Raw genomic sequence first — 16,226 nt, forward strand, 5'->3', positions numbered from 1 at the left:
CCCCAAAACCCCACCCCAATTTCTATGATAGCCATGTATCTGTTGCACAGTATGTATACATATTCACACAAATATACTTTGCATTGTTATAAGATAAACTGTGTCATTAAATTTTTTAGCTCTCAATAGTTTCGCAAGTTTCCCTGTTACAGATTTTGTTAAACAATTGTGAATAATGTCATTTTTTTTTTTTTTGTTAAAACTTGGCATACAATGAAATATTGTGAAATTTGGTATTAAACTGTACTAAACATTGTCTGCAATATTTAAAAGTTTTATTTGATTTCGAATTCTGTTTTAAATTCTTTATATGGAAAAATAATTTGTCTAAATAATTTTCTCACTTTTTTTACCCAATTATACGTGACTTTCCTTAAAACAATGTACATTGCATGGATAAAAACTTTTTACCAAAGGGTTTCAGCTCAAGAGAACCTTTAGCAGCTTATAATTTTGCCTGTGAAGGGCCACCCTTTAGAAAATCATTTCAAAGGGACACCGGAAATATAAAAAAAACGTACTGCTATGAAGTAACACAAAAGCGCTCCTCAGCACCACCGCTTGGAGAGCATTTCAAATACAAGGTTGAAGTAAATAACAACACTCTGTTGCACTACCTTTGGGTTCATTTCAAAGACACTGGATTGAAGTACATAAATAAAGGGGAAATAGGCGTTTAAATAATGTCTTGCAACCGCTGTCAAACAATTTTCCACATTTTTAATTTCTGAATATATTCTTGAATAATTATGGGGAAGTTGGGGCTTCCCTATAAAAAAACAACAAAAATTCATTATATATCGTTGTATTGGTATAATTAGCAACAGTCTGGTAATTGTGTATGTGACATTTCACTGATCAAAATAGGAACAAGAACCAAAATAAAACCTCAGACTAAAATATCATATTACATAAAATCATTTTTTATATTCGTTCTGTAAAGCAACGACAAATACAAATTTGCATTTTTAGATAGCATCTTGAGCATTGTTCTTGTTGAAAAGTGACGGTCCAATACAGATAGAATAAGCATTTAAAATTTAAAAAGGACAAACAATTTATAACATAACTATAAAGTACATGCATGCAAACCCGATGAAACTGAGATTTTTTTACTTATTGTCAAATTATATTGTACAAATTCAAGTGTCGGTCCAATTAAAAGAGTCTATAAAAATGGAATATAAATTAGTTAGTAAAGAACTGTCTTGTTAGAATTAATAATGTTATTGCTTTTAAACTCGTTTAGATCATGTCATATATTTTAGCTATTTTCAACTTAAGTCAAACTTTCTTTTAAACAGAAAAGGAAACAAAGTAGACCAAATTAAATCTAAATTTATATATGAAATACTCGAATTAAATCACTCATTTAATTGTAAATATTAGTTACACATTTTGCGAAGAATGAGATTTGCAAGATCAGTTTAGGTTTGTGGTTCAAAAAGAAAGTCTGGCTGAAAAGATGGACGGTTAAGAATGGTTGTGTTTGCTACGCCGCATTACCAATTAACTATTTTTCGATTTCGTTCAACTATTGTATGTATTTGAAAAGTTATTTTGAAATTTATCTAGGTCAACTGTAGATGTGCTCCTGTTGAATAACACTATTTCTATAACAATAGTAAAACAGAATATAAATGGCCTCGTTCTTGATGGATCAAATTTGTCTGCTGTACAAAATGATACATTTGATACATTTAATGTATCTGAACCCCTACAAAATTATGTTGTGTTACTAGTTAGTGTAAGGTTTGGATTTCATCACATTTACCATAATTATTAAAAAAGGTGTAAAGTTTGGACTCCAAGTGTACGGCTTTGGAACAGGCGTAGCTGGTTATGCGTATCCAGGAGGTATAGAGCTAACATTGTCAGATAAATGCCAGACTTTCTATTAAAACCACTGCTCTAATGATATAAGTTCCTGGTCCTTCGAGATCATTGATTCCAGCACATTAATGTTGAAGAATAAATGAGGTGGTGCTAATGGGCGTGAGAGATATTGCACTTTTACATTATCTCCAATGAATACACTCTGTCTGTATCTATAGCATAGCATGTTGCGGTTTTGTGATATCTTCAAAAATGATGCCCCTTTAGTGACTTTCCAGTAACATTTTGTAACTACTTTCTTGAAAAGCTGTGCATTTAAGCTATTTGAGGGAGTTTGTTTAAAGTGTTCACAAAAAAATAATGTACATTGCGAGAATTAACGGCAGAAGTTTTTTGATTAAATTTATCGTGTCTAGATGCATTGGTTGAATAACGGTGTGTTATGTTAACAATTGAACAATAAGATATATTTGGCCTTGGGTAGATTATCAATTGTTCTTATTTTTATATCACTGTCTAGCACCCGGGCATTAAAATACTTTTGTTATGATTTTTATACAAATGTATACATACATGGTTTTATGTTGAAGAATACCGCCATTATCATTATTATCAAATTCGCAATGATTATCAAAGGTCATATCGTTTTTGATTTAAACATGCTTGTTCATGTGTCAATTGAATGAACGTGTATGATCGAACTTGAGTATTATCAACTTTCAAGTTTCATCAAAAATGTTTTCTTTTTGTTTAATAGTTTTAGTGAATATCCTCAAGTGTTTCATTTTTTTTATCATTACACCGATACCATGTCTCGATTTTCACCCCACTTATTATAGTTAATGATATTTGATTTAATCTGTGTTTTAAATGATTGCTTTTAAAAGTGGATTGGTCTACAATGGATATATTTTCAATACAAAATTCAAATATTGATAAAAAAACAACAACAAACATCAATCATTTAGATATATTTACGAATATTTCATTGAAAATAAAGTTGTTCAAAGTGATTTTTATAGAATTTATCGAATGAATGATAATATTTTGTTCTAAAACAATTCTTTTCTCATATGTATAATTATCTAATGTCAGATCATGTACCTGTCACTGAACAACAACGTTAACATACAGATATAATTCTTTCGCAGTTTGTTTGTCACATATAATAACATAATTATTTAAGGTATTGTGTGCCATCGATTGAAGACCAATCCACTTTTACATTTTTATATGCTTCGCTTTTCAATTTTAGATCGTAGATAGATAGTAGTTAAATAGGGAAGGGTCTTTTTAGCAGGCAATGAATTAGAAAATGAACGCCATTATGTATAAAACCAAAACCGACTAAATTGTAGGTTCATCAAATCAATTTCATTTACAGTATTGAAATAAGATATTCCTTTAAAAAGCATTCAGTAATTAACGTAAACGACATATTCTATCAATGGAGAACAAATTGAATAAGACAACATAGAAAAATCTAAAATAAAATTTGGTAAATAAAGATAACGTTAACACAATATATTTCCATGTATATTATGCTAGACAATCTTCAAATTGATTTATCAACCTTTTCATTAAAAAAAATATTGTGTTATGTGTTTATGTCAGTTTATAAACATCCTTTTTCAAATAATTTATGTGTAGATTTGGTCTTCAAAAATATTTTTTATAATATTAACAAAATCGTGCGCTTTGTTCTTGACGCTAGCTTATAAACTAACTAACTTAGTAAACATTTTACCACATTTTGATATTTTAATTTCTGTGCAATCAATTTGATAACACCGTTTTCCATTCGGTTCATTAAATGGCCTTTCTATCATTTTAAGAACATGCGGCTATGATTTAGGAGACAAATTAAAAAAGACCTAAAACTAACAATATAAAATCTTCATTCTCTTGTTGCGGTGATTAAATTTATGTATTAATAAGTGTTCCTAAAAATAGAAGGAGGCCTCTATCCCACTTGCCACCATTGACGTGCTGTTGAAAATTAAAAAGCTTTCTGTTTCTATAAATAGAAATGAGTTACTTATTACCTAAATATTTACTTTTTGATGTTCTTAGTTTGCTCAGGAGTACTCTTTAACGGGATAACTTTCTGATCATCAGGATGACGCCACCCTTTGAATGCAAAAGGAAACAAAACACAAATGTTGAATAAACTTAAATCAACCAAAGTTTTGTGGAAGTTTTTATTTACACTAAACTATATGTTACTTAAAGCTTAACAAGTTATCAATGTGTACTTAAATATAAACTGTTAATATTAATCCAAAAATGTTATTTTCAAAGTAAACTAGCTAAATAAAAGATGTAAACCAGTTAAAAGTTGTTAGAAATGTTATAACTGAACATATGAAAAATGTCATTAATGATTTTGTGCTGTTAAACTAGTAAACCTAAATAGTAGCAAGTCCTGTTCTATTCTGTATCAACAAAAAATAAAGATCTAATAATTCAAGATGGCTGCCACTTAAAACAAAGAAAAGATGTTAATTAATCTGAATCAATTCTGTAAAAAGAAATTACTAAAATTAGTTAGAAATTTATCAAAAATATTTTAGTGAATTTAGATAATCTCTAAGGTTTATACTTAATGCCAAAGTGCCTAAAATAAATTAAATACTTAATTAACCTAAGAGAACTTTTAGAGATGTTACTTCTTGGGAAAAAAAAAGGGATGCCCCGGTTTAAAAAACTTTTTTGAATTTCCCCGAGGGGGGCCCGCACATACATTAAAAGGGGGCAAATGCAAAGGGGGGCATCAGATTGGGCAGATGAAACCCAAAAAGAATTTACTTAAAAATGCCATTTCGCTTATCAAAATTTTTTACATAAATATTCTAAAAATAGGTTTTGGGTTCATTTGGGGAAAAGTTTTTAAAATTTAAACAAAAATTAACATTTTCTACAAAAAGGGTGGTTTCTATTATTTTCTAAGGGATTTTGCAAAATAATTAAAAAGTCAAAATTAAATAAGAACTAAAAAATATTTATAAACATATAAGTACAATTATTGTAAATTAGTATTCCAAATAAATTATTATTCCAAATGGAAGTAAAAACATCCACTTTGTTAACATTTTGCTAATTTTATCATAATTTATACCACATTCAACGTTATTTTCTTTAGTTGATAAACATAAAAAACATGTTTGTCTTTTCAACAGAAAAAATATTCTTCATTTATCGGACATTATGTGCCTTAAAATACAAACATTATTTTTTGAAGGGTTGGGCTAATCTCTTACTCAGAAATAACCACAACTACAGCGCCACAATGATGAATTCATTTCAAATACCCTTTGTATGTGGTGGCCGTTTTTACAATTTCTGATGAAAATAATATTCCCATGAGAAAAGCTCATTCTATATTATTTACTCAATTTTTGTTTCATGTAAAGATTTTACTATTCCATTATTGGATCGCAAAGTGTTTTTAAGAATAAAAACAGTATTTAAACTTCAAGAGCTGCCATGGTATCGTAAACACGTGTTCCAGAAAAAAAGACACATTCAGAGCAAATAAATAATTTTTTGCAGGTCATTATGCAACATAAGTTGTAATAACATTACTTAAATGACATGATGTTGAGTTCAATAACACACACAATATTTTATATACATGTATATAGTATTTACATCCATTTTTAACAGAACAGAACAGAACAGAACACAACACGTTTATTCAACAATAAGGAATTGAACTTACGTTCCTCTTCCATACATGCAATACATATAAACATAGGTCAATATACATGCATAAACATATTATAATTATATAGTCATAATTTTACATATTATACAATTTACAAAAAAAGAGAAAAAAACATCAAAACTACAAGACATAATCAAAACTATAATCGAATGTAGAGATAAATATCCTGGTCAAATGTCTTTGAAATATTTGTTTGTTTTAAAACGTTATGCCACGATTATCACTGTAACTTGCGAACATTTGCTTCAGATCATTCCATTTTGTCTGAAATAAACATATTTGGCAATAAGGTATATTTGACATTATTCAAAATCACTTGAAGTAATAGAAAATACATACCGACATTCATGAACCGCCACGCGAGGAATAACAAACTATCAAATTGTGTTTAATGGCCATACCATACTATAAGGTATGGCCTCTGTTTATTGTTTTAACCAACAATACTTAAACATGTGCAAAGAATAGTACATACATCAATATTATGCAAATTAATACAATATAGAAAATACACATGTAGGAATAATAATTAATCGAGTTCTACTATAATAGTAAGAAATGTGAGGGTTTCGTTGTGTTTAATGGCCATACCATACTATAAGGTATGGCCTCTGTTTATTGTTTTAACCAACAATACTTAAACATGTGCAAAGAATAGTACATACATCAATATTATGCAAATTAATACAATATAGAAAATACACATGTAGGAATAATAATTAATCGAGTTCTACTATAATAATAATAGTAAGAAATGTGAGGGTTTCGTAAGAAAAACGCACTGAAACATGTGCAAAGAATAGGACATACATCAATATTATGCAAATTAATACAATATAGAAAATACACATGTAGAATTAATAATAAATCGAATTCTACTATAATAGTAATAAATGCGAAGGGTTCATAAGAAAAACACCCCCTTACATAATCATTAACATTACAAGTGTTACAGAAAGTATTGCATGTATAAAAAAGTAAATACTGCCTATCTTTCTAACAATCACTGAAATATGTGGGTTACACTGAGACCCTTAAAATTTTGTTGTGGTGAAGGGGGTGGAGGAGGGTAAAATTTTTGCTTCCTCTTTCTACGCTTCTTAGTAATTGCTAACTGGTTCAAGACGATTTTATGTAGGGCTATTATCCGTTCAGCCGTCTCTACGAACGGCTAAAACCCGTACCTCCCGTGGCGGCGCATAAAGTTCGCTGATGCTTTTCGGCATAGCTTATATTTATGAACCGCCACGCGAGGAATAACAAACTATCAAATTGTGTTTAATGGCCATACCATACTATAAGGTATGGCCTCTGTTTATTGTTTTAACCAACAATACTTAAACATGTGCAAAGAATAGTACATACATCAATATTATGCAAATTAATACAATATAGAAAATACACATGTAGGAATAATAATTAATCGAGTTCTACTATAATAGTAAGAAATGTGAGGGTTTCGTAAGAAAAACGCCATAAAAGCTAGAATTAGACTAGCTTTTCCCCACATTTCACTGCATAGGAGAGAAGACCAAGGTTAATGATCTTGAAACTTTAACCAATAAAGGGCTTATTTAACAGAGAATTCCCGAAGGTATAAAAATTGGTTAATGGTATTATTTTTTTTTTTTTTTTTTTTTTTTTTTAACTGAAGCTAACCAACCTATGATATTTAATGAAATAATAATCAAACATATCATTTGTCACAAGCCCCAGCAAGTGACCCGAATATATATACACACAATGTTATAACTATTGTCACCAGCCCAAGCAAGTGATGTTCATTATGTACAAATTAAAATGTTGACATTATGTGTTGACTGCCTAGATCGATATGCCACAAAAATATTAACAATTTTAATAATGGTATTAACAATTTTAATAATGGATTGGTCCAGATTACACCAGCAACTAAAAGTCTTTAAATTAGTTAACAATAAAGTCTTTGCATCATTATAAACAATGTTCAGCATGATACCGGCCGTCTTTATTGTCTAATAATAGATTATGATATAATCAAAAGATTAACCAATAAACTCCAAATACGCTTTTATATAGAAAACAATTGTAGTAAACATTATAATAGATGACACAAAGTCGAACAACAAAAACCAACAATTGTAACAAACTTTATAAAAATGACACAAAGTTGGACAACAAAAACACCCACATTTACACATGTATGTAAAAATATAGATATTGTATATATAATATTGTATATAAAGATATTGTATATATCATATAAACTACTGATCATAAATATTTTTCAAATCGTGGTCGACTCGCCCAGGAAAAACCATAGTCTGGAAACCTGTGCCCTTTTATCTTGTGTCTAGTACCACTTGATGTAGGGCTACATCCTTGAAAAATATTTTACAAACCCTTTACTTCAAGTAAGTAGGCTGCTAAACATAAAAGTTAAGTTAATGCATTTTGAGTACAAAATGATAATATGCAAAATTAGAAAGTAAAACAAAAACAAAAGGAAACTTATATAGGTAAAAGTCCAAAAGTGTACGATTTGCGCGCCTCCTGCTGTTATTGTGCTGTCATAAGATCAAAGAAATATACAGTTGTATATTTCAGACATATAAAATAATCAGTTGTAAATTCTAGACATATAGAACAGATTAATTAACGTTACAGTATAAGCTTGAAAAACATATCTTAAAGAAATTGGTGATGGTTACTAATAAAACGAATTGTGACATAAAGATTACTTTACAATTTACAGACAAAAATATAGATAATTATGAAAAATCTTGTTGTCTACATATAAAAGTATATACATATAAAAATACACTTACTATCACTATTAGTATTGTTCTTGAAAAACCAAGAATGTTAAAATTAGAGTCACTATAAACAGATCTTATCTTATCTTATCTCATCTTATCAATGTATATTTATCACAAACTGTTCTTAAGTAAACATGAAGTTCAAAATAAAGTTAGGATTAACGTGTTATTTATACATAGTTTATTATCACTCTTGTGCGTTAAACTACAAAAACATTTTGATTTGTTAAACTGATAAACTAAATTCAATATATAAGCTATAATTAACATTTAAGCAATACATAGTTAACATATACTTCAATATGTTAAACTAGTCTAACTGTGATTTAATTTATTAAGACATTTTATTCCTTAAGTGAATGCATAGTTCGAAAAGAACATACAAACTTTAGGTAATTGTTAATTCAATTTACAAGTTAAAATTAATTAACATTTAAACACTACATATTTAACATACACCCCAATATGTTAAACTAATATCTAAACAAGTACTGTCTCATAACAACATATTTATTAGGTACAGGATGCATAGTTTGAAAATAAAATACAATATAATTTTATAATTAATGTATACAGTATAATTAATATTTAAACAACACATACATGTAGTTAATATACACCCCCATATGTTAAGCTAGTGTCGTAAACTGGGATTATCTTAATGCTCACATATTCACTCTATTAGATTAAAATCTATTAACTTGTAAATCGTTAATGCATAAATCTTGACAATGTTGTCAAATTAAATCAATTTCAACCAAAAAGTTATATCTTTCATTCTAGCATCTCATATTAAACATACACAATGATGCTGCAAATTAGAAATGTGTTATAGACACAATATCACTGTGTTACATACGTAGTCAATTTAGGGAATGTTTTAACGTCAATAACGCATATTATTGCTAATATACTTAGAATACATCACAATATGTTTAAATGGTGTCGTAAATAAAACAACACATTTATTTATCAACAAATATGTGTTAAAATAACAATGTATAGTATTTCTAAAATTTATAAAGAAACTCGTGATTAAATGAATAACATATAATGTAAATAACACTTTCGACGTTAATAATAAACACACGCTAGGATTGTAATTTTTCATAATCGTTACCATCTTATAAATTCAGTTGTACTGAATTAAATGAATATAATTCTTTAAATGCTTCAGAAGTAAGTTTCAGATTGATAAGTCTAACAAATGGACCTATTAAATGCCTATAAAATCATCCATACGATTTGTTACATGTGGTATTAATTAACACAGGTACTTAAACTACGCTACACTACAGTGATATTGATTACCCATCAACTAACATTGCATGTGTTCAATAGTACTATCAGCAGTGTTATGTAATATTGTAATGATTATCATTTCTGCATTGCAGGCAGGCAATGGTATATGCTAAATTATGTAAATTATCAGACTTGCATGTAACTTGTAGCCGATATCGCAACGAGAACTTCCAACAAATAATTAATATTACAAAAAAAAATTCATTTGTTGAAATTTAACTAAATTGTTATTATGTTATTATGACAATCAGTCACTATAAAATATGAGTTTGTCAGTATAAAAAAAGGTGTGTTATTAATACTCTTTCGACTTTTAAATTTATGTCTAAATGAATTGTCTACTTATTACCATACACCCCAATATGGTAGCAGTGGGTAAAGTTCACAAGATATCACAGATCAGGTGTCAGAGTCTTAAAGTTGTAATCCAGAAAGTCTCACCAATGATATTGTATACATGATATGTAAAATTGTCAAACTCCTCAAGGTGCCTCATGTATTTTATCATGTACTTATATGAAAGATTTATGAAATGGTTCACACTCAAGAAATGTTAAAAAATTGAAATATTTGGAGTCGGTTTGTTTTTGCATCAGTTTTATTTTTGAAGAAATCGTTTTTGTTTTTGTTTTTTTTTTTTTTTTTTTTTTTTTTTTTTTTTTTTTTTTTTTTTTTTTCCAAATGCTGGAATGTAAGAACAGTCATCTAAGTGTTTCCATCCGTCAGATTGTTTGTGGTCATGTTTAGGTTTTATTTCCTTTATAACAACTAATTATTCCCTGTATGTGGATGTCCTTCTTTAATGTTTTTTGTGGTATAATCTCGTACACTGGTACTTCCGTAATTTTGTATTTACTAGTAGCTGTATGCAAAGTTTGTAGATTCTCTTCAAGGCTCTCCTGTAAAATAAATGAGAGAGAACAAGTACCTTGTTTTTCAAACAAAAACATAAATTCATTTTCAAAGGTATATTTCCTTAACTGTTGTTTTACATAGCGGATATGTATGTCGGTAGTAATTGTATTGAAGTATAACGGTCAGTCGATACGAAAATAAAATAATAATAATTATAATAAAACTGCCATATTTTATTTATTTAAGGTTTTGTTATTCATAACAAAATCAAAAACACTGACTACTATTATAATAGTACCAGATTAATATAATAATCTGGTACATGACATGGAGGCAAGGCCTTTGCCGCTGAAACATTAAATATCAATTCATTAGGAACTGACTACTATTATAATAGTACCAGATTAAATATAATCTGGTACATGACACTGGAGGCATGGCCTTTGCCGCAAATATTTAAATTAAAAATAGTAACACTTTAAATTCTTAATAAGAATAAATCCATAATTTATTTCATTCGTAATTAATATATGCTTATGTTTTTAATCATTTTAATTTCATGTTGCCATATAAGAGATACCACCCATTAAAATTCTGGCTATTATTAATTAATAACATTTTTATGATTCTTATATATATATATATATATGTGTTTTTTTTTTTTATCTATTATTATTATTATTATATATATATATATTATTATTATTATTTTTTTTTTTTTTATTATTTACTTATATAACAAAATATATACATATATAGATATGTATTAAGTTTTAATACTTTGTTCACTTGTTTAATATGTATTCATTTTTTATTTATTTACTTTTGTATTTAAATATTTATTATCATTATTATTTATTTTTATCTTTTATTGTTTATGATCATTCTACTTCCATTTGCTTAACCATACTGATAAAGTAATTAGCTAGCAATACAATAAAGCATGGACATCTTAGGGATGAGAATGTATATCAATGCCTACATCAAAGAATTCACAGTTCAATGTTACTATTATCCTGTTTGATGATACCAATATCTCTGCAGGGGTACTGAATTAAGCATGAACAAAGTTTTATGACCCTAACTTACTTCCAAGGCATCTTGCATCTGGCATTAATGACCATGACAAATTACTGCCAGACAGACAATTTCTCTATCTTCCTCTTTCATAACCTAAGTGCTTATGCTATTTAAAAAGATATATTCACACATTAAGTAAGTAAACATAAATTTATGGCGGTCCAGTCATTAAAAAATTTTTTTTTTTTTTTTTTAGAATGATGTTAAAGACTAATTGCTCTAAAAACAATTTATTAAAGCCTGCGCTAAAGCCCTAAGGACTCGCAGAAATTATAAAAACTTGTGCTAAAGCTCAAAAGCTCACAGAAAAAATACAAAACCTGTGCTAAAGCTCAAAAGCTCACAGAAAAATAAAAACCTGTGCTAAAGCTCAAAAGCTCACAGAAAAATAAAAACCTGCGCTAAAGCCCTAAAGACTCGCAGAAAAATAAAAACCTGTGCTAAAGCTCAAAAGCTCACAGAAAAAATAAAACCTGCGCTAAAGCCCTCAATGACTCGCAGAAAAATAAAAACCTGTGCTAAAGCTCAAAAGCTCACAGTAAAATAAAAACCTGCGCTAAAGCCCTCAATGACTCGCAGAAAAAATAAAAACCTGTGCTAAAGCTCAAAAGCTCACAGAAAAATAAAAACCTGCGCTAAAGCCCTCAATGACTCGCAGAAAAATAAAAACCTGTGCTAAAAGCTCAAAAGCTCACAGTAAAAATAAAAACCTGCGCTAAAGCCCTCAATGACTCGCAGAAAAAATAAAAACCTGTGCTAAGCTCAAAAGCTCACAGGAAAAAAAAAAAAAAAAAAAAAAAAAAAAAAAAAAAAAAACCTGCGCTAAAGCCCTCAAGACTCGCAGAAAAATAAAAACCTGTGCTAAAGCCCAATGGCTCACAGAAAAAACAAGTTATTTAAGCCTGCGCTAAAGCCCTAAGGACCCGCAGAAAATATAAGAACCTGTGCTAAAGCTCAATAGCTCACAGAAAAACATGTTGTTTAAGCCTGCGCTAAAGCCCTAAGGACTCGCAGAAAATATACACACCTGTGCTAAAGCTCAATGGCTCACAGAAAACATGTTATTTAAGCCTGCGCTAAAGCCCTAAGGACTCGCAGAAAAATATAAAAACCTGTGCTAATGCTAAATGGCTCACAGAAAATATAGCTGTGCTAAAGCACAATGGCTCAAAGAAAACAAACATAATAATTTGAATAAAGTTAAAGATCTGTGCTTAATGTGATATGCACAGAAAGTGTTCCAAACAATTGAACATTATAATGGTAGACATTAAGTGATTGTGATCATTGTCTGTTTATATTTCACTTTGGAGTTTTTTGTTGTTTTTTTTTTTTTTTAATTTTGCTAAAGACTATTTATGGCTTATAAAAATTTATAAAATTTCTGCTATAGCCCAATGGCTCTCAGACAACAATAATTAAGTTAATTGTCTCTGTAAAGACTATATTGTATTCATTATCTTCATGATAACATAAATAATATTATGAATATAGTGACTCTACAAGCTATAATATTCTATTCTATGATATCATATTATTTATACTGGCTTTATTCCCTTCCACCTTCTTATCAACAGACAGGTTTTATGATGAACTAATATACCAAAAAAATAAAAATTAACAATACTCCCCTACGACCGATCCTTGATGACCGATCTAACAGCTGACATGATGGCATGTCTCAAGGACCTGTAAAAGCGTCGCTGTCCATCTTTCCGGAATATGGGAGTCTGTGAGTAAAACAGCCTTCTGTGCTTCCAGAATCTTGCTTTATCATGCATATCCAAAAGAGTTTGCAGGATTGATACTGAATGCAAGCGTTTGTGTTCAAATAAATCTGACGTAACTTTCGTTGGTCGAGCACGGGTGAATATTTCGCACACTACAACTTTCTCTACAGCATACTCCTGAATAATTAGAGCTGTAATTTCTTCAATTCTATTGGCAATGTCCAGAGAAGATTTTACTGAATCGACGTCGTTACCTCCTAATTGAAGAAGTACGATGTTTGGCTCAACTTGTCTCAGAAAATCCCCAAATTTTGAGCTGAAATACGTAACTGCATCACCATCACATACTCTAAAGCCACCTATACCAAAGTGGACCACGGAACACTCTTCCAAATCGTAGTTTGCGGGATATGAATTTTGTTTAAAGTCTTCATGCAGCCGACGAATAAAACTGTGACCTAAAACAGCCACACGTATTCCAGTTTGAATACGACCCAATGCCATATTCCCGTTTTGACTCGGTGACAGTCGGCGATATAAACAGATAAAGAAAACAAAGTTTTTAAACAATCGGTGGTAATCACACCAAAGAAACAAATATATCCAACCTGGTACTTTCCAGATTAAGTTTTGTGTGTCTTATGATATCCACAAATATCCGTAAAATTAGCTATATAATATCACTAAATATCAAATCACTTTCTCTAAAAATTTTTGCTTCCTCTTTCTACGCTTCTTAGTAATTGCTAACTGGTTCAAGACGATTTTATGTAGGGCTATTATCCGTTCAGCCGTCTCTACGAACGGCTAAAACCCGTACCTCCCGTGGCGGCGCATAAAGTTCGCTGATGCTATTCGGCATAGCTTATATATATTGTTTGTAAATATTACAGTAAGTGATGTAGGACAAATACATTGTAGTTTGACAAATTTAACTATAATATTAGAACTATTCACGAACTCTACGTACGTAATAAATGGATATCAAATTTAAAGAAGAAACTATATTTTATAAAAAAAAAACATATTCTAAAGCAAATGACCCTGACGGATGGCACACAAGAGTCCCAGTGCTAGGAAAGACCACAATGGAGTTAAATTATTAGCTCATTTTGGTGATCCCATTTTACCAAAGTTGCTTCATTTTTAAATAATTGTAGATGCTTGCTTGAAGTTGCTACATCGTAATTATCAAAGTTCTTCACACACACTGATGCTTAAGTGCGATCTGTTAAATTTTTTATGAAACCTCACTTTACAAAAGAGCGTTACGATAGGAAGCGTTTTAAATGACCACATTGATATCACTCGTACTTAGATGAGCTAAACCACTCCAAAAATAAGTAAAAACAAACAATGCATTTTGCAAAATATGTACCTAGCATCTATCAAGCATAGCAAATGAACTGACGATTTAAGATTTTTGTAACATTCTGAACACAAGAAATATCTGTATGTCTGTAAAAAGATACTCGTCCGAAGTAAAAAATGGCTCACTTCCATTTTCGTACCGTCTATGCTTCTCGTACCAGTTCAGGCAAATCATACAATTTAAAAAGATAAAAGAGCTGATGCATCAGAGGACAAACACCAAAAGTATGCAACATCTCTTTTCATTTATTTTACAGTACTTATGTACGGATACTGAAATAATATATTAAAGAATGGTAAACATGTAGAAGAACAAAAAAAACCCCAAAACAACACAAATGCAGCTAAATAATAAAGTGCTGAGACACCAAGAACGTTTGAAAATAAAGAAAGACAACAGTTATCACCAGCGAAAGATTTATATATATTGTAATTGATTCAAACCTTCAACTTGCGCATTTCTTCGTGGGTTTCGTCGTATAGATCACCAGGACAGTCCATGAAAACCTCTTTTATCAGTCGGAAGGAGTCACCTTGCAAACTTGCCCCATTAACTATGTCCTTGAAATCCTTAAAAAGGCCGCACAGTCACTTAAAGTTTACTATGATATTAACAAAAAATAATAAGAAAAGAAAATAATCAAACAAGAAAAACAGACAGACAAACAAACAAACAACCAAAAGAACCCCCCCCCCCCCCAAAAAAAAAAGCAAACACTATACATTTTTGTACTTAGCGTTTCATCTGTGGACTTATAAGCTTTCGAAAATTCAAAACATTTCACACACTATCAACTGACACCACTTAATATCTAATATTCTAAATATAAGAAGTATTTTTTAATTAAATGAACATGACAGTTCTTGTCAAGTGTGTTCAAGACAGTAACATGTATTTGCATTATAAATATACAGATGTTTTATTAACCTGTGCAATAGTAATGGCGCGTTCGAAGCCTGCAACAGATGGAATTAGAAGATTCTCAAGACTGGTGAGTCGATCGGAAGTCTTTGAAAGATTTTCTAAAATAAAAAGACAACATATTAGCTATTTAAATGCAAAATCAGTTATCCTTTATATTAGACTGACAATTAAATCTTTAAAATAAAAAGAAGAAAAACGACTGAAGGAATAGTAAGTGAGTACACAAAATAAAGTAAAAGAATAAACATTTTATGGTAAAATGGTTTACTTCATATTGACAAAAATAAATACCAATCTTAATTTGATAACTTTGCAGCTCAGTATTTTTCAAGATCTTCTTTGATTCTAATTCTCCCTTTAATGTCTTCTTGCTTCTAGCAGTGGATCTTATGTCTTCTGCACTAGTTCTCAGTATTGATGCAGCAATCAGACATTCAGATGCATTATCATAGTTTACCTTCATACCAATGCGTGCCAAATACAGCCCAGCTCGGAAAGATATACCAGCTTAAAGACATATTTCAAAGTAGATTTTAATATACTAGTACCACTATAAATTAAGTGAATATATATATATAAATCTTTTTTTTTCAACATTGATA

The 16,226-nt window shown here is 29.8% G+C and overlaps 1 protein-coding gene and 1 long non-coding RNA gene across 2 annotated transcripts; both read right to left on the reverse strand.

Annotated features, from left to right (window-relative positions):
* Window positions 1-5,712: 5,712 nt before the first annotated feature.
* LOC132745629 (uncharacterized) lies at window positions 5,713-16,104 on the reverse strand. Its single transcript, XM_060734578.1, has 4 exons — window positions 15,916-16,104; window positions 15,628-15,722; window positions 15,144-15,269; window positions 5,713-5,827 (listed from the first exon to the last, which is right to left on the reverse strand). Exons 1-4 carry the CDS (start codon window positions 16,085-16,087, stop codon window positions 5,762-5,764), a joined length of 459 nt encoding a protein of 152 aa, XP_060590561.1. The 5' UTR covers window positions 16,088-16,104; the 3' UTR covers window positions 5,713-5,761.
* Window positions 7,180-12,275, reverse strand: LOC132745632 (uncharacterized). The gene is made up of 2 exons (XR_009627880.1): window positions 12,191-12,275; window positions 7,180-11,994 (listed from the first exon to the last, which is right to left on the reverse strand). It is a non-coding gene; the product is annotated as an uncharacterized LOC132745632 (long non-coding RNA).
* Window positions 16,105-16,226: the final 122 nt, after the last annotated feature.

The sequence above is a fragment of the Ruditapes philippinarum genome, unplaced genomic scaffold, assembly GCF_026571515.1.
Source record: "Ruditapes philippinarum isolate M1 unplaced genomic scaffold, ASM2657151v2 ctg5002_1_1_1_1, whole genome shotgun sequence".
NCBI classification, from domain to species: Eukaryota; Metazoa; Mollusca; class Bivalvia; order Venerida; family Veneridae; genus Ruditapes; species Ruditapes philippinarum.